The following is a 21989-nucleotide window of genomic DNA, read 5'->3' on the forward strand; positions in this document are numbered from 1 at the left end:
CCGACAATTTTGTTCAGCCCATTTTTGGAGTTTTGTGAAATTATGTCCATTTTACCTTTTTCGGCTGTGTGTTTTGTTTTTTGTTTTTGTGTTGTTGCAAAACACACAAAGTAAATAAATGTGTATGACATGACAAAACATGTTTAATTGCAATAATTTTCTGGGAGAAATTCTTCAGTTTCTGGAACAATTTCAAGGGTCCCAAATATTTTGGCCATGACTGTACATGTGGTGTTTCCTGATACAAGAGCAAGTTGGAGTCTAAAAAAAACCCAAAACTCTAGTGGGGAAATAGCAAGAGTTCTGTTTTTTTTACTTTCATTAAAGATTGTGATGTGGAAAAACCATTGCCTAAAATAATTCTCTTCCCACTGCCCTACCCATGATACTGCTCCCACCAAGTTAGTGTGAGAATAGAATCCATTTTGTTCTTAATGAAACCATCTTGTCTTATAACTGAATGGTGTCATAGGGTTCAGCTAACACTGATGGGTGGGGAAGTTTCACATTTCTGTTCACGCCCCTACTGCTCTTATTGGTGCATAGTTCAGAGGAGTTATTTCTTTGTTTTGAGGTACTATATAAACTGGTCACATGATATAATAAAGTAGAAATTTTCAGTATACTACAAACTGTGCTGCAATGATTTCCCAAGTGCTTGTAAACCAAATGTTATTAATTTGGAGTTCAAGAGGCATAGAAGGTGTATTTTGCTCCCATTAGAGTAAAGAGGACCTGTATGCCAAGAGCAGAGGAGAAGGCAACGGGAGATGGGTATAGGTCAATTAGTAAAAGCAACAATAGTGGCAAAATGTGCAGTAGTATTTTTTTTTTTTTTCTTTTTTTTTCTTTCTAAGGATAATTTGTAGGGTTGCTTTCCTACTCTTTTTTTTGTACATATCCGAGTGGGAGAGGCTGCAGTACCTGGTTCCCGCTGTTCTCATGTTGATGCCAGGCTCAGCAGTAAAGATGCCATGACGCCCCAATAAACACTCCTGCATCTTCAGTTTCTGGATCAATGGGAGAGGACTTCCAGATATTGCAGATAATCCAGTGATCGCTTATCCTATGGATAGACCATCAATGTGTAGTTCCAGAAAACCCCATATGTTCTTTCCTTTCTGGTCGTGAAGAACCACCAACATGTTTACCAATCATACATATTTATACATCATCCATATGCAGCCTACATAATTGTATGCATGTACTGTAATAACGCCTGTAATAATGCTTCCTTCTCAGGCTCAGCACCTTATGAGCTGTTATTGGGGTGGGAACCGCACATCAAGCAATCGCCACGACCCCAGCCTGCCCTACTTGGAGCAGTACCGCATAGACCTAGACCAGTTTCAGGAATTGTTCACCCAGCTCACGCCCTGGTCTTTTGGCCCGCACACCTCCATCGTGGCCGCTCGGATTTTCCGCCTGCTGGACACTAACAAAGACTCGCTAATAAACTTTAAAGAGTTTGTAACTGGACTCGGTAGGTGTAAAACTCTAGTACTGACTGGTTTCTTTATGGACTATCCATAATGTGCTAACTGTACCCTGGACATGTCTGTTTTACTACATTCTTATTTTTCATATAAGTTTTCCATTCTTCAATTCCTTTATTGTCCTGGAAATTTACAAACACATTGATATGTTTCCACTTCTCCCTTGTCCGTTGCCTATTTCCCTACACAGTCTATATATCTGGTAAAGTCTGCTAGATAATTCACAAGTGTGTAATTTTATGGCTTTTATGTCTTACTCTTAGGAGGAATGTATCACGGTGATATGACAGAGAAGCTTAAATTCCTGTACAAACTACACCTGCCTCCTGGTAAGTGACGATATGTCTATCTAAAGGGGGTTTGTGACCATATGAGAGGCACGGGAGCAAACACTGGCGTCTGCCATCAGAAATGACAAATCACAAATAAGACGGGGTCTTAGATTAAGCTTTGATCCAAAAGATGCTCTAGGGCTTATTTTCAGGGGGTGTCTTATTTTTCCATGATAAACCATCCACAACTATTCTTGTACAAAAAGAAATCAACATTTATTCAAATATAGCCAAAGCAAAGCCTTTGCTCTCCTGTCAACAACACGTTCACAGATCATGTCCTCCAGCTCTTCTCGCCATTTTCAGACCCTTTGGATATTCAAGATCTTCACTTTGCAGTAAGATTTTTGCCCCAAGAGTCTTCCACGATTCCTTTGATGTACTCAACAGAATAGCTTCACTCATTTTATGAGGGGGACAAAATACTAGTGCCGTATGTGTCTTGGTCATCTGTTTACTTATGGTTCTGTACCGTAGTATATGGTGGATAAGACCCTTCACTAAGAAAAGCAGACACCCCCCAAAGAATAGCACTCAAAAGACCCCACGAGACCCAAAGCAGTTAGGTGTGGCAAGTGCCACCCTCTCGCACGCAGATCAGGTAGTCCTGCTGGTGTTATTAATGTCACAGGTTTGTTGCGTGCCATCAGGACTACCCGATCTGCGTGAGAAAGCCTAGCACTTGCCAACCCTTATTGCTTTGGCTCTCATGGGGTCTTTTGAGTACTATTCTTTGGGGTTGACTGCTTTCCTTAAGGAAGGATCTATCTATCCTGCTGCATTCTGTTTCCAAATGCTTTGGCGTTTTACATATATAGCTGCCTGGACACTATTTAAATGAACTTTCTTTATCGTTCCTATGGGAGACCCAAACCATGGGTGTATAGCTACTGCCCCCGGAGGACACACAAAGTTACTACACTCAAAACGTGTAGCTCCTCCCTCCTAGCATATACACCCCCTGCTAGCCAGTCCTAGCCAGTTTCATTCTTTGTGTCAGGAGGATCACACACACACATGCATCCTTTTTTGATTTTTCATTTTTTCTAAAGATTTGGAAGAAAAGCGGGTCCACTGGACTCCCGGCATGTCCCTTCTCACCCCCCTGGCGGCGGTGCTGTTAAGGTTGACTTCAGGGCAGGAGCCCTTCATGCCGCGCTCCTTCACCATCCCTTAGGGGCTCTGGCTTGAAGTTAGAACCAACACGGTTCTCACTGCCTTGCAGGAGACCGGCCTCCATCCGCAGCCCTTTTGCAGGACCCTGCTGGACGGAGCACTGAACCCCCACCCCACCAGGGACTGGGCCCTGCGTCTCAAAGCTAAGTATAGAGACGTTATTCAGAGGGTCCTTCTGCAATGTGGGGCACTTTTATTGGGGGGGGACAGTGATTTACTTTGATAATGCTGCTTTTTACTGTGTTTCCGGCCGGTTCCACGGTTTTTACTGAGAACCGCGCCGATGATGCCTGATTGTCGGCCGCATGCATAACTCTAGGCCCCGGCTTCAGCCGCGGCCTAGTTTCGTTTCGTTCCCCTGCATGTCAGTCATGCAGGGGGACACTGCAGCGCCGGCCGCTCTGCACAGGGGAGGACACTCCTTTTCTTTGTCGCTCCATTGGGAGACCCAGACAATTGGGTGTATAGGCTATGCCTCCGGAGGCCGCACAAAGTATTACACTAAAAGTGTAAAGCCCCTCCCCTTCTGCCTATACACCCCCCGTGCTCCCACGGGCTCCCCAGTTTTTTGCTTTGTGCGAAGGAGGTCAGACACGCACGCACAGCTCCACAGATTGGTCAGCAGCAGCTGCTGACCATGTCGGATGGAAGAAAAGTGGGCCCATATAGAGCCCCCAGCATGCTCCCTTCTCACCCCACTCTTGTCGGTGGTGTTGTAAGGTTGAGGTATCCATTGCGGGTACGGAGGCTGGAGCCCACATGCTGTTTTTCCTTCCCCATCCCCCTTAGGGCTCTGGTGGAAGTGGGATCCTATCGGTCTCCAGGCACTGAGACCGCGCTTCATCCACAACTCCTGTGGAGCCTGCTGGATAGGAGCCGGGTATCGTTCAGGGACATGGCCCTGCTACTTTAAGGTACTCTGTATCCCGGTGGGGACCGCGCACAGCAACACTCCAGCTTTGCTGGGTGTGCTAGTGCACCGGGGACCACGGCGCTGACCGGGTTAATATGTGCCATCCACTGCGGCGCGGCTGGGACTTGTAGTGCGCCGGGGACTTTCACGCCGGCCGCGCTTTTACGGCGGCCGCGTTTATTACTAGAGTCCCCGGCTTTTTGCGGCCTAGTTTCCTTTCCTCCCGCCCACAGCCCTGACAGGCAGGGGAAGGGCAGGACGCTGCACAGAACGAGCAGCACTGAGGGCTGGAGCATGCTTTGCATACTCCACCCCCCCTCACTGTGCACAGTGCGGGCACCAGTTCCCGCACTTTCTGGGTCACGCCCACGGCTCCCTCCTCTCCTCAGGACGCCGGCAGCCATTCCTGTCAGCTCCTCGGACGCAGCAGAGGGGGACAAAGTCTGGGAGACCCAGGCAGGGACTCTGGTGGCCTCACAACCGCTTTAGGCGGGTGGTAAGCAGCACCTGTGGTGCTAGCCCCATTGTGCAGTAGTGTAACATTATATGTTTATGGTATATATGTTTTACACTGTATGGTGCACAGTTGATTTCTGGCTATATACCCTATTGTGTTACTCAGGGAAGATAATAGCATGGCGCCCACGAAAGGCAGGGGTGCCAAAACACAGGCTTATTATGTTGCCTGCGCCGCATGTACGACCCCGCTACCGGCAGGTTCCACTGACCCTCATTGTGTGCACTGTTCGGCCCCTGTGGCACTTACTCAGCCGGAGCCTCTGCTAAGAGGGGCCCAGGGGGAGCCACCTGCTAACACTGTTCAGGTGACGGGGACGGAGTTTGCAAAACTCTCTGAGACTATGGCTAAGATACTAGAAGCCTTGCAGTCCAGGCCGGTATCTCAGCACAGGGACTCTGTTGAATCTTCGTTCCCTGGCCCACCTCAGCTGGACCAACAATGTCCTCCCGGGGTATCTCATGGATCCCAGGCTGAGGGTTCTGACACAGACCCCAGCCCCAGACCGACTAAGCGAGCTCGCTTAGATTTTCCCTCGACATCATCATATTGTGCAGGGTCTCAGAGGGGGGAATCTCTGGTTGATGATGCGGATACAGCTGATCAGGATTCTGATCCTGAGGCCGCTCTCAATCTTGATACTCCGGACGGGGACGCCATAGTGAACGACCTTATTGCGTCCATCAATCGTATGTTGGATATTTCTCCCTCAGCTCCTCCGGTGGAGGAGTCAGCTTCTCAGCAGGAGAAATTCCGTTTCAAGTTTCCCAAGCGTACACCGAGTATGTTTCTGGACCACTCTGATTTCAGAGAGGCAGTCCAGAATCACCATGCTTGTCCAGATAAGCGTTTTTCTAAGCGCCTTAAGGATACACGTTATCCTTTTCCCCCTGACGTGGTCAAAAGTTGGGCTCAGTGTCCCAAAGTGGATCCTCCAATCTCCAGACTGGCAGCTAGATCCATACTTGCAGTGGAAGATGGGGCTTCACTCAAAGATGCCACTGACAGGCAGATGGAGCTCTGGTTGAAATCCATCTATGAAGCTATCGGCGCTTCTTTTGCCCCAGCGTTCGCAGCCGTATGGGCGCTACAAGCTATCTCAGCAGGTCAAGCGCAAATTGACGCAGCCACACGCACGTCCGCGCCACAGGTGGCGTCCATAACCACTCAGACGTCGGCATTTGCGTCTTACGCTATTAATGCTGTCCTGGACTCTGCGAGCCGTACGGCGGTTGCAGCCGCCAATTCGGTGGTACTCCGCAGGGCCTTGTGGCTACGGGAATGGAAGGCAGATTCTGTTTCCAAAAAGCGCTTAACCAGTTTGCCAATTTCTGGCGACCGATTGTTTGGCGAGCGTTTGGATGAAATCATCAAACAATCCAAGGGAAAGGATACATCCTTACCCCAGCCCAAACCGAACATACCCCAACAGAGGAAGGGGCAGTCGAGGTTTCGGTCCTTTCGGGGCGCGGGCAGGTCCCAATTCTCCTCGTCCAAAAGGCCTCAGAAAGATCAAAGGAACTCTGACGCATGGCGGTCTAAGTCACGTCCTAAAAAGGCCACCGGAGGTGCCGCTACCAAAGCGGCTTCCTCATGACTTTCGGCCTCCTCACTCCGCATCTTCGGTCGGTGGCAGGCTCTCCCGCTTTTGCGACGCCTGGCTGCCACGGGTAAAAGACCGTTGGGTGAGAGACATTCTGTCTCACGGTTACAAGATAGAGTTCACCTCTCGTCCCCCGACTCGATTCTTCAGGTCATCCCCGCCTCCCGAGCGAGCCGAGGCTCTTCTGCAGGCGCTGGGCACTCTGAAGGCAGAAGGAGTGGTGGTCCCTGTTCCTCTTCAGCAACAGGGCCACGGTTTTTACTCCAACTTGTTTGTGGTCCCAAAGAAGGACGGGTCTTTCCGTCCTGTCCTGGACCTGAAACTTCTCAACAAACACGTAAAGACCAGGCGGTTCCGGATGGAATCCCTCCGCTCCGTCATCGCCTCAATGTCCCAAGGAGATTTCTTCGGCGCTCCATTGGGAGACCCAGACGATTGGGTGTATAGTACTGCCTCCGGAGGCCACACAAAGCATTACACTAAAAAGTGTAAGGCCCCTCCCCTTCTGGCTATACACCCCCAGTGGGATCACTGGCTCACCAGTTTTCTGCTTTGTGCGAAGGAGGTCAGACATCCACGCATAGCTCCACTGTTTTTAGTCAGCAGCAGCTGCTGACTATGTCGGATGGAAGAAAAGTGGGCCCATATGGGGCCCCCAGCATGCTCCCTTCTCACCCCACTTTTGTCGGGTGTTTGTTAAGGTTGAGGTACCCATTGCGGGTACGGAGGCTGGAGCCCACATGCTGTTTTCCTTCCCCATCCCCCCTCAGGGCTCTGGGTGAAGTGGGATCTTACAGGTCTCCAGGCACTGAGACCGGGCTCCATCCACAGACCCAGAGAACCTGGTGGATATGGAGCTGAGTATCGTCAGGGACAGGGCCCTGCTACATTAAGGTACTCTGTGTCCCCGTACACATCGCGCACACACACACCAGCATTGCTGGGAGTGCTAGTGCGCCGGGGACAACAGCGCGGAGCGCTCGTGCTATTATTCACGGCAGCTTTGCTGTGTGAATTTATGTATTGGGAACTGCCGCGCCGGGCCGCTGCTAGGTGTTTTTACACTGTGGCGCGGCTGGGACTTGTGGTGCGCCGGGGACTCCGCGCTGGCCGTGCACATAGGACGGCCGCGCTTATTACTCGAGTCCCCGGCTTTGCGGCCTAGTTTTCGTTTCGTTCCCGCCCCCAGCCCTGCCAGTCAGGGGAGAGGCGGGACGCTGTACAGAAACTCAGCGCCGAGGGCTGGAGTCTGCTTTGCATTCTCCAGCCCCCTTCACTGGACACAGTGGGACGCCGGTTTCCCGCTCTTGCCTGGGGCACGCCCACGGCCCGCCCCTCGTCACACGAGCTGGAGAAGGACGCCGGCAGCCATTCCTGCAGTCCGAGCTGGCAGCCAGTCACAGGACTCTGACGACCACTCACCCGCCTATAGGCGGGCGGTAAGCAGCACCTGAAGTGCTGACCCCACTATATACCGTTGTGTCCATTTGTATTTTATGCTTACACTGCATTGCATGTGCTGAAGTGTTCATTTGTACTTATGCTTGTATGCTATACATTGCACTGTACGGTCGCTATTCTTGGCTATATTCTCCTAGAATGGCTAGTCTACAGCAGCAACAAAGCAAAGGTGCTAAGGCACAGTTTTTCTAGGCTGCTTGTATTGCATGTGCTGAAGTGTTCATTTGTACTTATGCTTGTATGCTATACATTGCACTGTACGGTCGCTATTCTTGGCGATATTCTCCTAGATGGCTAGTCTACAGCAGCAAAAAAGCAAGGGTGCCAAGGCACAGGCTTTCTAAGCTGCTCATATTGCATGTGCTGAAGTGCTCATTTGTACTTTATGCTTGTATGCTATACATTGCACTGTACGGTCGCTATTCTTGGCTTTATGCTCCTAGAGGGCTAGACTACAGCAGCAAAAAAGCAAAGGTGCTAAGGCACAGGCTTTCTAAGCTGCTCATATTGCATGTGCTGAAGTGCTCATTTGTACTTTAGGCTTGTATGCTATACATTGCACTGTACGGTCGCTATTCTCGGCTATATGCTCCTAGATGGCTAGACTACAGCAACAAAAAAGCAACACAGGCTTTCTATGCTGCTTTTACTGCATGTGATACTGTTCCACCGGCAGGTTCCACTGACCCCCGTTGTGTGCAATGCTCCCCTGTAGCACTTGGTCAGCCGGGGTCTCTACTAGAGGTGGCCAAAGGAACCACCTGTGAACCCTGTCCATGGACAGGGACGGTGTTGCAGTTTCGGCTGATAGATTGTCATGGGATAGTGACTTGCAGTCCAGACAGGCCATGGGCAATCTTGATCATTGCTCCCTGGCCACCCTCATTTGGAACAAAATCAGTGCTCCGGGGGGGTCCCAGGCATTCCAGGGCGAAGGCTCTGACACGGACGACAGTCCCAGACAGCCTAAGCGAGCTCGCTGGGAGCGGCACTCGGCCTCATCACTAGTCAGGGTCACAGCAGAGGACTCTCTGTATGATGAGGCAGACGTAGCTGATCAGGACTTTGATCCTGACACCGCTCTCAATCCGGATACACCGGATGGTGACGCCATGGTGACTGATCTTATAGCGTCCAGCAATGGCATGTTGGATATCTCTCCCCCAGCTCCTTCAGTGGAGGAGTCAGCTTCCCAGCAGGAGAAATCCCATTTCAGTATCTCAAGCGTACATTGAGTACTTTTCTGGCCACGCTGACTTCAGAGAAGCAGTTCAGAATCACCACGCTTACCAGATAAGCGTTTCTCCAAATGTATTAAGGATACATGTTATCCCTTTCCCCCTGACGTGGTCAGGCGCTGGACCCAGGGTCCAAAGGTGGATCCCCCAATCTCCAGGCTTGCGGCTAGATCCATAGTTTCAGTGGAAATGGGACTTCACTTAAAGATGCCATTGACAGACAGATGGACCTCTGGTTGAAATCTGTCTATGAAGCTATCGGCGTGTCGGTTGCTCCGGCATTCGCAGCCGTATGGGCACTCTAAACTATGTCAGCTGGTCTTGCGCAGCTGGTCTTGAGCACAGGTACATCTGGGCCGCAGGTAGCGTCCTTATCCTCGCAATGTCTGCATTGCGACTTACCCTATTAATGCTGTCCGAGAGAGACAGTCGAGGTTTCGGTCCTTCCCAGGCTCGGGCAGGTCCAAATTGTCCTAGTCCAAAAGGGCTCAAAAGGCTCAGAGGGGCTCAGATTCCAGGCGGGCTCAATCACGCCCAAGGAAGGCAGCCAGAGGAACCGCTTCCAAGGCGGTCTCCTCATGACTTTAAGCTCTCTCTCTCCGCATCCGCGGTTGGTGGCAGACTCTCTCGCCTTGGCGACATTTCGCTGCCACAGGTCACAGACCGGTGGGTGAGAGACATTGTGTCTCACGTGTACAGGATAGAGTTCTGTTCTCGGCCTCCGGCTCGATTCTTCAGAACTTCCCCACCTACCCACCGAGCCGATGCTCTTCTGCAGGCAGAAGGAGTGGTAATTCCTGTTCCTCTTCAGGAACAAGACACGGTTTTTCCTCCAATCTGATTGTGGGGGACCTAAAACTGCTCAACACGCACGTGAAGGCCAGGCGGTTCCGGATGGCATCCCTCCGCTCCGTCATTGCCTCAATGTCTCAAGGAGATTTCCTAGCATCAATAGACACAGGATGCTTATCTCCACGTGCCGATTGCTCCAGAGCACCAACGTTTGCTACGTTTCGTTATTGAAGACGAGCATCTTCAGTTCGTAACCCTGCCCTTCGGTCTGGCGACAGCCCTACGGGTTTTCACCAAGTTCAGGGCAGCAGTGGGAGCAGTCCTGCACTCTCAGGGTCACTCGGTGATCCTTCCTTGGACGGTCGACTGGTCAAGGCACCCTCTCAAGAGGCATGCCAACACAGCCTGAGCGTAGCGCTGGAGACTCTCCAGAGTTTCGGGTGGATCATTGTCTTCTCAAGGTTAAAGCTGACACCGACCCAATCGCTGACATATCTGGGCATGGAGTGTCACGCTCCCTCAGCGATAGTGAAGCTTCCGCTGGACGCGTTCACTACAGACGGGGGTGCAGTCTCTCCTTCATGGCCAGTCACACCCCTTAACACGACTCATGCAGAGGCGGTCACTTTCGCGCAGTTTCATCTGCGTCCACTCCAATGTGGCATTCTTTGCCAATGGGATGGGAAGTCGACGTCCCTAGAAGGAACGTTCCCCTTCTCAGACGGTCAAGGACTCTCTTCAGAGGAGTCCATCCTTCAAATCAATGTGCTGGAAATCTGGGCAGTGTATCTTGCCCTGCAAGCCTTCCAGCCGTGGCTGGAAAGCACACACATCCGAATTCAGTCGGACAACTCCACAGCGGTGGCATACATCTACCACCAAGGCGGAACACGCAGTCGGCAAGCCTCCCAGGAAGTCCGGCGGAGTCTGATGGGGGTGGAAGACAGAGCATCCACCATATCCGCAGTTCACATCCCGGGCGCAGAAAACTGGGAAGCAGACTTCCTCAGTTGCCAGGGTATGGACGCAGGGGAAGGGTATCTTCACCCGGACGGTTTTCAGGAAATCTGTCAACGCTGGGGGATGCTGAACGTCGACCTAATAGCGTCTCGGCACAACAACAAGGTTCCGATTTTCATGGCGCGGTATCACGATCAAAGAGTTCTGGCGGCAGACACCTTAGTTCAGGTTTGGTCGCAGTTCCAGCTACCTATGTGTTTCCCCCTCTGACACTGCTGCCCAGAGGGCTACGCAACATCAGGTCCGTTTGCCGCCGCGCCATCCTCATCGCCACAGACTGGCCGAGGAGGTCGTAGTCCCCGGATCTGTGGCATCTCACGGTCTGCCAACCGTGGGCACTACCAGCCCGGCCAGACTTACTGTCCCAAGGGCCGTTTTTTCCATCTGAATTCTACGGCCCTGAACCTGACGGTATGGCCTTTGAGTCCTGAATCCTAGCGTCTTCAGGATTATCTCAGGACGTCATTGCCACCATGAGACAGACTAGAAAACCGACGTCTGCCAAGATCTACCACAGGATGGGGAGGATATTCTTCTCTTAATGCTCTGCTCAGGGAGTGTCTCCCTGCCCATTTGCATTCTCTACTTTTCCTTCCTTCCTGCATTCTGGTGTGGAAAAAGGTTGTCACTCGGCTCCCTCAAGGGACAAGTCTCAGCGCGATCTGTATTCTTCAGAAGCGCCTAGCACCACTTCCTCAGGTACACACGTTCCTACAGGAGGTTTGTCACATTGTCCCTCTGTACAAACGGCCGTTGGTCCCATGGGATCTGAACAGGGTACTAATTGCTTTCCAGAAGCCGCCCTTCGAGCCTCTGAGAGATGTTTCACTCTCTCGACTTTCCCAGAAAGAGGCCTTTCTGGTAGCGGTCACGTCTCTTAGGAAAGGGTCCGAGCTAGCAGCGCTGTCATCCAAAAGCTTCCTTCCTGGTGTTTCACCAAGGCAAGGCAGTGCTGCGCCCGATTCCGGAGTTCTCCCTAAGGTGGTATCCCCCTTTCATCTCAATCAGGATATCTCCTTACCTTCCTTTTGCCTCATTCATTTCATCGATATGAAATGGATTTGCATTTGTTGGATCTGGTGAGAGCACTCAGAATCTACATTTCCCGCACGGCGCCTCTGCGCCGCTCGGATGCACTCTCTGTGCTTGTCGCTAATCAGCGTAAAGAGTCGCAGGCTTCCAAATCCACCCTGGCTCGATGGATCAAGGAACCAATTCTTGAAGCCTACTGTTCTGCTGGGCTTCCGGTTCCATCAGGGCTGAAAGCCCATTTTACCAGAGCCGTGGGTGCGCCCTAGGCATTACGGCACCAGGCTACGGCTCAGCAGGTGTGCCAGGCAGCTACCTGGTCGAGTCTGCACACTTTCACCAAGCATTGTCAGGTGCATACCTACGCTTCGGCGGACGCCAGCTTAGGTAGAAGAGTCCTGCAGGCGGCGGTTGCCTCCTTGTAGGGAAGGGCTGTTTTACAGCTCTAACATGAGGTATTTCTTTACCCACCCAGGGACAGCTTTTGGACGTCCCAATCGTCTGGGTCTCCCAATGGAGCGCCGAAGAAGAAGGGAATTTTGTTACTTACCGTAAATTCCTTTTCTTCTAGCTCCTATTGGGAGACCCAGCACCCGCCCTGTTGTCCTTCGGGATTTTTGGTTGTTTTTCGGCTACACATGTTGTTCATGTTGAATGGTTTTCAGTTCTCCGATGTTACTTCGGAGTGAATTTGTTTAAACCAGTTATTGGCTTTCCTCCTTCTTGCTTTTGCACTAAAACTGGTGAGCCAGTGATCCCACTGGGGGTGTATAGCCAGAAGGGGAGGGGCCTTACACTTTTTAGTGTAATGCTTTGTGTGGCCTCCGGAGGCAGTACTATACACCCAATCGTCTGGGTCTCCCAATAGGAGCTAGAAGAAAAGGAATTTACGGTAAGTAACAAAATTCCCTTCTTCCTTGCATCGATCGATATCAAAGATGCTTATCTCCACGTACCGATTGCTCCAGAGCACCAGCGCTTCTTGCGCTTCGCCATAGAAAACGAACACCTGCAGTTCGTGGCACTGCCGTTCGGCCTGGCAACAGCCCCACGGGTTTTCACCAAGGTTATGGCTACTGTAGTAGCGGTCCTCCACTCTCAGGGTCACTCGGTGATCCCTTACTTGGACGATCTCCTGATCAAGGCACCCTCTCAAGAGGCATGCCAACACAGCCTCGACGCTACCCTGGAGACTCTCCAGAGTTTCGGGTGGATCATCAATTTTCCAAAGTCAAATCTGACACCGGCCCAATCGCTCACATACCTTGGCATGGAGTTTCATACCCTCTCAGCGATAGTGAAGCTTCCGCTGATCAAGCAGCGGTCACTACAGACAGGGGTACAATCTCTCCTTCAAGGCCAGTCACACCCCTTGAGGCGCCTCATGCACTTCCTGGGGAAGATGGTGGCAGCAATGGAGGCAGTTCCTTTTGCGCAGTTTCACCTGCGTCCTCTTCAATGGGACATCCTACGCAAATGGGACAGGAAGCCGACGTCCCTCGACAGGAACGTCTCCCTCTCTCAGGCGACCAAAGCTTCCCTTGGTGGTGGCTTCTTCCCACTTCATTATCGAAGGGGAAATCCTTCCTACCCCCATCCTGGGAGGTGGTCACGACGGACGCGAGTCTGTCAGGGTGGGGAGCGGTTTTTCTCCACCACAGGGCTCAGGGTACGTGGACCCAGCAAGAGTCCTCGCTTCAGATCAATGTTCTGGAAATACGGGCAGTGTATCTTGCCCTGAAAGCGTTCCAGCAGTGGCTGGAAGGCAAGCAGATCAGAATTCAGTCGGACAATTCCACAGCGGTGGCATACATCAACCACCAAGGCGGCACACGCAGTCGGCAAGCCTTCCAGAAAGTCCGGCGGATTTTGATGTGGGTGGAAGCCACGGCCTCCTTCTGCGTCCGGTTCCGGAATTTTTCCCTAAGGTGGTATCCCCCTTTCATCTCAATCAGGATATCTCCTTACCTTCTTTTTGTCCTCATCCAGTTCACCAATGTGAAAAGGATTTGCACTTGTTAGATCTGGTGAGAGCACTCAGACTCTACATTTCTCGTACGGCGCCCCTGCGCCGCTCGGATGCACTCTTTGTCCTTGTCGCTGGCCAGCGTAAAGGGTCACAGGCTTCCAAATCAACCTTGGCTCGGTGGATCAAGGAGCCAATTCTCGAAGCCTACCGTTCGGCTGGGCTTCCGGTTCCCTCAGGGCTGAAGGCCCATTCTACCAGAGCCGTGGGCGCGTCCTGGGCTTTGAGGCACCAGGCTACGGCTCAGCAGGTGTGTCAGGCGGCTACCTGGTCGAGCCTGCACACTTTCACGAATCACTATCAGGTGCATACCTATGCTTCGGCGGATGCCAGCCTAGGTAGACGAGTCCTTCAGGCGGCGGTTGCCCACCTGTAGGAAGAGGCCGTTTTACGGCTCTCTTACGAGGTATTATTTTACCCACCCAGGGACTGCTTTTGGACGTCCCAATTGTCTGGGTCTCCCAATGGAGCGACAAAGAAGAAGGGAATTTTGTTTACTTACCGTAAATTCCTTTTCTTCTAGCTCCAATTGGGAGACCCAGCGCCCTCCCCTGTTTTTTTGTGTACACATGTTGTTCATGTTGAATGGTTTCAGTTTTCCGATATTCCTTCGGATTGAAGTTACTTTAAACCAGTTTATAATTTTTTCCTCCTTCTTGCTTTTGCACCAAAACTGAGGAGCCCGTGGAAGCACGGGGGGTGTATAGGCAGAAGGGGAGGGGCTTAACACTTAAGTGTAATACTTTGTGCGGCCTCTGGAGGCATAGCCTATACACCCAATTGTCTGGGTCTCCCAATTGGAGCTAGAAGAAAAGGAATTTACGGTAAGTAAACAAAATTCCCTTCTTTGAGGAGATGATTCCCTCCCCTGTACATCTCCTTAGCCCTCCGATTCCCGCTCCTGGGTTAACCCCCGCCCCCCTCACTCTGGCGCCATTTTCTCAGCGTTCTTAGTACACTGGTCGGCGCTGGCTGCTCTGCAGTGCAGAGGGAGTGAATATCTGGCTGGGGGTCCAGGCTTGGTATCCGGAGGGCACTCATAATAGCGGCCTGATAAGTCACAACCTCTGGTTGTGCACTTTTATACACTCTCAGGGCATTCTGAAGGAGTTTATTCTTTATTATAGAACCTCCTCCTCAGCAGCATGTCTCACACTAGGAGCAAAGCTCCAAGGCTGTACACTACATGTTCTGCATGTAAGCTCATATTGCCTGAACCGGCACAGACCACACACTGTAATGGTGGCCCCTCAGCTTGGAGGCTCATTAATGGTCCCTCCAGCTGCTCCGGTTTCGGTGGCTGACCCCTGAGGGAATCCTATTTCCAGGGGTCGGCTGTCCCGGCATCTGCTGAGCATGCAGCCCCCTTCTCAGGGCGTTTTCTGCTTCAGCTCGCTCAGCAAAGCTCACAAGGGACTCTCCTTCTGGGCTCAGACCCCGTCCTCCTGACAGGGAGACGCAGGGTCCCCTGTCCTCCCCGTCCCGCAGCTCCGATTACGAGCTGACTCACTGGACGAGGAGGATGTCTCTACCAGGGGCTCGGACGCTACTTTATGTACACTGATCCGTCCGTAGGTGACGCAGATGTGAATGATTGGATTGCGTCCATTATACTTGTACTGGACCTCCATCCACCTGTATCAGGGGAGTATTCCCCGCTGGCAGAAAGGCATCAGTATACCTTTAACAGGACGAGGAGTGTGTTCCTTAACCACTCCAGTTTTCAGCCCGCTGCGTCCAAGCCCACAGCCTGTCCTGCAGACCCCACAGCGGGGTTCTGCTGCCTGTCTCCCCCTCCCATCAGAGGGGTCAAGGAGTGTACTCATTCGCCAAGGGTGGCCACTCCGGTGTCTAGACTTTCAGCCCGGATAGTTGTATCAGTGGCTGACTGCACCTCTATAAGGATCCCACGGTACATTAATTTTGTACTGGACCTCAATCCGCCGGAGTTACCTTATCTAGGTGAACACAACGTGTGTTCCTTAACCACTCCAGTTTTCAGGCCCCTGTGACCAGCCCAGGTTCCGCTCTGACAGTCGCTTCCCATGAAGCGTGATTCTGAGGACTGTGTTTCCCCTGTCCACCAATGGTGGTCAAGAAGTGGGCTCATTCACCTCAGGTGGCTCAGCCCGGACCGTTAGGTCAGTGGCTGATGGCTCCTCACTTAAGGTTTTGCGGTCCGCCCGGTTGTCCTTTTGGCCAAGTCGGTATGGGGGCGGCAGGAGCTTCGTTCTCCTCAGCTTTACAGCAGTGCGGTTTTTTTGTACCTTCTCTGCTTCTCTGGAGGAGATGCATTCCCTCACAGGGACTCTATGCCCAAAACGGTTGCCTGAACTTCCAGACTTCAGTTTTTTCATCCTCTGCCAGGTCTGCCATGCTGGACACCGCACGGCGGTGGTCTTGGCTACTTTCCTCGCTATCCGCAGGCTCCTGTGGCTTCGGAGGGACCAGTTTCCTCGGAACCAACTGGATGAAATTAAGGAAGCTCTTGGCGGGGAGTGTTCTTCCTTGCCACAAACCTAAACCAGGGAACCTGTCCAAGGCAGGAATCAGTTGAGGTTTCGGTGGTTTCCGTTCCTCCATCTGATCGTCCTCTAGCTCGGCCTAGGTTCATAGAACCAAATGGCTCGAAGCTGCGTCTTCAGAAGACCGCAGGAGATGCTGCCACTGAGTCAGCTTCCTCCGAGCTATCTAGCCACGCCAACAACCTCCTTGGTCGGTGGTAGGCTCTCTCCACTTGGCGACGTAGGGTTCTAACACGTCTCCGTTCATTGGGGGCGGGATTATATCCCCCATGGCTACAGGATGGAATTCTGTCCACCCGCCAAACAGATTTTTTTTCTGTCAACTCCTCCCGGCTCCAAGGCCGCCGCCTTCTCACAGGCCGTGGCATTTCTTGCAGGCCAATGGAGTAATTGTACCGGTTCCCGACTGGGAACGGTTCTGAGATTTTTGCTTAAATCTATTCCTAGTCCCCGAAGAGGGCGGTGCCTTCCGACCTGGATCTTTAGCTTTTCAAGCATAGTCAGGTGTGGCGTTTTCACATGGAGTCTCGGTTTTGTTCCGTGTGTTTTTCACCGGATCAATCAAGAACCCAAGGAGATTCCCTAGCAGCCATCGGCATCAGAGATGCCTATCTGCAGGAGTCAATCGAAGTTTCACACCAGCGTTGACTACGTTTTGACAATCGGAGTGGTCCAATTCGTGGCTCTTCCCTTGGGGTTAGCCACGGCCCCTCGAGTATTCTCATTGGGGCAGCTGTGATTAGGGTCCTGCACCCCTAGGGATTGGCAGTGATCTTTTGCCCTGGACGGCCTTCTTGTTGGGGCTTCATCCAGTGCTGACTCTTAGTAGAGTGCTTCGCTCACTCTCGCCACTCTAACCTATTCGGGTGGCTTGTCTTTCTGTCCAAGTCCACTCTGACTTCGAACCAGAGGTTCTCAGGGACGCAATTCGAAACTCTGTCGGCACTTGTGAAGCTGCTCTTAGTCGATCAGTAGTCCCTCCGCTGGCGGTCGACGTCGTTCTATCAGACACCTTATACAGGCGCTGGTCAGACGGTGGCGTCAATGGAAGCCTATCCGCCTTGGGAGCAGTATATCTCCACCGTGGAGCGCAGGGCGCTTGGACTCTGTCCGAATCAGCCCTCTGGATCAATGTGCTGGAAATCAGAGCTGTATTTCTAGCTCTCTAAGCCTTCACCATCTGTTGGCGGCTAGGCACATTCGAGTCCAGTCGGACAACGTGACAGCGTTTTCCTACATCAGCTTCCGGGGCGGGACACTCAGCCGCCTGGCAATCTTGGCGGCTCAACATTCTTCAGTGGACAAGGGACTCCTAGTCCACCGTATCCGCAGCCCACATCCTAGAGGTGAAAACTGCGAGGCAGACTATTTCAGCTGTCCAACCGTGGTCCACAATCCTCAGGTTTTGCGGTAGACACACTGGTTCATGTTTGATCCCAGCTTCATCTCTTTACGTATTTCACCCTCTACCTCTTGTCCAGACTCCTGCGCAAGATCAGTAAAGGGGGCCGTCGGGTCATTCTCATACTCCAGACTGACCCAGGCAGGCTTGGTACTCTGACCTGCTCCTTCTGTCCGTTGGGTTGCCATGGCATCTTCCGGACCGTTCAGACCTTTTCTCAAAGGGTCCGTTTTTTCCGTCAGAATTCTGGATTCTCAGATTGACGGCGTAGCTCTTGAGTCCTGGATCTTGGCGACTTCTGATATCCTTCCTGAAGTCATCTCCGCTATGACTCGAGCTCCAAAGTGTCCTTTGACCTTTTTGGCCTTGCCGACCCTCCTGTCCCTTCCACAGTCCGGTCTACAGCTAGGACTATCCCTCATTAAGGGACAGGTCTCGGCTCTGTCAGTATGTGCCAGCGGCGTATCGTCCGGCTGGCTCCGGTGCGCTCCTTTAAGGGCGCATCTCACATCATTCCGCCTTTTCGGCGGCCTATGGAGCCCTGGGACCTTAATCCGGTCCTCCCGGTTCCCGGAAACCCCCCTTTGCGCCTCTTAGGGAGGTTTCTTTGTTTCATCTTTCACAGAAAGTAGTCTTTCTAGTGGCTATAATTTCCCGCCAGAGAGTTCTGGCTGCACTCTCTCGGAGTCACCCCCTTTTTTGGTCTTTTGCATCAAGACAAGGTGGTCTTCATCCGACTCCGGACTTTTTTCCCTAAGGCGGTTACTGCTTCCACCTTATCCGGGGCAATTTTCCTGCCTTTTGTCCGGCTCCTGTTCATCGCTTGAGGAAGCGTTGCATATCCTGGATCTGGTGCGGGCGCTCCGGATCTATGTGTCTCGCACCGCCGTTATTAGGCGGTGCACCTCTCTCTAGTGCTGACTGCTAGTCAGCGTAGCGGTCTCTCGGCATCTAAGCTGACCCTGGTTCGTTGGCTTAGGTCTGCCATTTCCGAGACCTACAAGTGTACTCAAGTGCCTTCCCCGCCGGGGATCAGAGCACATTTGATCAGACCTGTCGGCGCCTTTTTGGGCTTTCAGGCACCAGGTTACGGCTCAGTAGGTCTGTCAGACTGCAGCTCGAATTAGTCTGCATACTTTTTCGAAGCACTACCCAAGGCATGCTCATGCTTTGGCAGACGCGGGCTTGGGCAGACGCATTTGTCCGGCGTCTGTCGCCCATTTGTGAAGTTAGGTTTGCCTGCTTCTCAGTTGTCTGTTTATTCCCACCCATGGACTGCTTTTGAACGTCCCATGGTTTGGGTCTCCCATAGGAACGATAAAGAAAAAGAGAATTTTGTTACTTACCGTAAATTCTTTTTCTTATAGTTCCGTCATGGGAGACCCAGCACCCTCCCTATTGCCTGTTGGCAGGTTTCTTGTTCCGTGTGTCTTCACCGGCTGTTATTGTTGTAGACAGAGGTTCCGGTTCTTCCGGATTTTACTCTGTCTCTTCTTGTGGGTGGATGTCCTCCTTCAGCTTTTGCACTAAACTGGCTAGGACTGGCTAGCAGGGGGTGTATATGCTAGGAGGGAGGAGCTACACGTTTTGAGTGTAGTAACTTTGTGTGTCCTCCGGGGGCAGTAGCTATACACCCATGGTTTGGGTCTCCCATGACGGAACTATAAGAAAAAGAATTTACGGTAAGTAACAAAATTCTCTTTTTTTATGAACTTTAACGAACGCTTATTTTCTTTATCGTTCCTTTGGGAGACCCAGACCATGGGTGTTTAGCTTCTGCCTCCGGAGGACACACAAAGTACTACACTAAAAAGTGTAGCTCCTCCCTCCTGAGCTTATACACCCCCTGGTGAGCAGACCCAGCCAGTTTATTGCTTTGTGTCAGGAGGCATACATCCACACATGCATTCTCATCTGATTTGTTTGACTTTTGGAAAGAGTGTGAAGTAAAGCGGGTCCATGTCTGGACTCCCGGCATGTCCCTTCTCACCCCACTGTGTCGGCGGTGTTGTTAAGGTTGATTTACAAGGCTGCAGCCTTACATGCCGCGCTCCTTCACCATCCCTTCTGGGCTCTGGCTTGAAGTGGGAGCCAGCACGGTCTCCATGCCTGGCAGGAGTCCGGTCTCCATCCACAGCCCCTTGAGGATTCTGTTGGACTGGAGCACTCATCCCCAGGAACATGGCCCTGCGTCTCAGCAGCTAAGTACCTGAGACGTTTATGTTGGGGGGCCCGGTTCTTTATTGTAAGGGGAGAGTATGCTGTATGTGATTGTTTTAACTTTTCCGGCGGGTTCTCTAGCTTTTGCCTGAGAACCGCGCCGATGGTGCCTGCTTGTCGGCCTCGCCGCTTAAATTTAGGCCCTGGCTTCGCCGGAGGCCTAGTTTCATTTTCCTGCCCTCGCATGTCACTCATGCAGAGGGACAGGTTCGGCTCCTCCCGGCGGCCGTTCTACACAGGGGAGGGACACTCCCCACTGCTGGGGCGTCCCTCCTTCCCTGCAGGTCTCTATAGCCCTCCAGTTCCCGCTCTTTTATAGGAATGCCCTCTTCTCAGGAAGAGTTCACTCTGCTCTGGGACGTCCTGCATTCTGCATCTCTGCTGAGGTGCTGCGACTGGGGGACCGGGCTTCGGGATCTGGAGGGCACACAACACCGTGCTCAGCGGTCTGGTAAGCCACAGCCGGTCTCCGGTTGTGGACCTCTGTATATTCTCCCTGGGGTTCATTCTCTGCAAAGCCCCCACTCCAGCAGCAACACAAGGAGCAAGGCTCCAAAGCTTTATTCTACATGCACTGCATGTAAGCTCCTGCTGCCTGAGCCGAGCACCTATCCACATTGTGCTGTCTGCTCTAACTTGGCAGTCTCACCCCCAGTGGTCTCTCAGACTGCTGCTGCACCTGTGACTGAACCCCCGGCCTGTGTAGAGTCCTTTTCTAGGTCCATATCCCAGTCATTTGCTGAGTCCATGGGACTTTTGTCCAGGACTTTGATGAATATGCATCAGCCTCCCTCACAGCATGCCTCTCATACTCTTGACAGAGGACTCCTATCCTCTGACCTCCGTCCATCGGAGGTCACGGAGGATTCATCATCTGATCCCAGACCCCGTCCTTCTAAGAGAAGGCGCAGGGTTTCCTCCCCCTCCCCATCCCACGGCTGTCTCAAGATGAGGAGGATGCCCTCACTGGGGGCTCAGAGGCTATGTATCCCAAAAGCGCGTCCGCAGAAGACCGCAGGAGGTTCTGCCACTAAGGCAGCTTCCTCATGACTCTCGGCCCGCTCCAGCCACGTCTTTAGTCGGTGGCAGGCTCTCCCACTTTGGCGACGCTTGGTTAAAGCAAGTCTCCGATCAGTGGGTGAGAGACATCATATCTCACGGCTACAGGATAGAATTCTCTTCCAGCCCTCCAAACAGATTTTTTTCTCTCAACTCCCCCCTGCTCCAAGGCCGCCGCCTTCTCGCAGTCCGTGGCGTCCTTGCAGGCAAACGGAGTGATTGTCCCAGTTCCCGCTCAGGAACGGTTCAGAGGTTTCTACTCAAATCTCTTCCTAGTCCCCAAAAAGGACTGTTCCTTCCGGCCCGTCCTGGATCTCAAGCTTCTCAACAAGCATGTCAGGGTGCGGCATTTTCGCATGGAGTCTCTGCGATCAGTCATTGCCTCTATGACCCAAGGGGAGTTCCTGGCGTCCATCGACATCAGAGATGCCTATCTGCATGTGCCAATCGCAGTGTCACATCAGCGTTGGTTACGTTTTGCGATAGGAGATGATCATTTCCAATTCGTGGCTCTCCCCTTCGGGTTAGCCACGGCCCCTCGGGTATTCACCAAGGTCATGGCGGCAGTGATTGCGGTCCTGCACCTCCAGGGGTTAGCAGTGCTTCCTTATCTGGACGACCTTCTGGTCAAGGGTACATCCAGCGCAGACTGTCAGCGGAGTGTTTCGCTCACTCTCGCCACCCTAGCCCAATTCGGGTGGATTGTCAATTTTCCCAAATCCACTCTGACTCCGACCCAGAGTCTCACGTACCTAGGGATGCAGTTCGAGACTTTGCCGGCACTTGTGAAGTTGCCCTTAATCAAACAGCAGTCTCTCCGGCTAGCGGTGCGCTCTCTCCTGAGGCTCCGCCGTTACTCCCTCAGGCGCCTGATGCAGGTGCTGGGTCAAATGGTGGCCTCCATGGAGGCGGTTCCCTTTGCCCAGTTCCATCTGCGTCCTCTGCAGCTGGACATTCTCCGCTGTTGGGACAAGCGGCCTTCCTCCTTACAGAGGTTAGTGGCTCTGTCGCCACAGACCAGGAGCTCTCTTCAGTGGTGGCTTCGACCCCTCTCCCTGTCCCAAGGGCGCTCCTTCCTGACTCCGTCCTGGGTGATTCTCACCACGGATGCCAGCCTATCCGGCTGGGGAGCGGTACATCTCCACCACAGAGCACAGGGCACTTGGACTCCGTCCGAGTC

General features: G+C 52.5%; 1 protein-coding gene across 4 annotated transcripts in view; it reads left to right on the plus strand.

Moving 5' to 3' along the window:
- Positions 1-21989, plus strand: part of TBC1D9B (TBC1 domain family member 9B) — a 188980-nt gene that overhangs the window by 118228 nt on the left and 48763 nt on the right. For all 4 annotated transcript variants that reach the window (XM_075344376.1, XM_075344377.1, XM_075344379.1 and 1 more), the window contains exons 16-17: positions 1243-1483; positions 1760-1825. In XM_075344376.1, coding sequence (XP_075200491.1) covers positions 1243-1483; positions 1760-1825 — 307 coding nt within the window. The remainder of the gene's footprint in view (positions 1-1242; positions 1484-1759; positions 1826-21989) is intronic.

This window comes from Anomaloglossus baeobatrachus, chromosome 4 (genome assembly GCF_048569485.1).
Source record: "Anomaloglossus baeobatrachus isolate aAnoBae1 chromosome 4, aAnoBae1.hap1, whole genome shotgun sequence".
NCBI classification, from domain to species: domain Eukaryota; kingdom Metazoa; phylum Chordata; class Amphibia; order Anura; family Aromobatidae; genus Anomaloglossus; species Anomaloglossus baeobatrachus.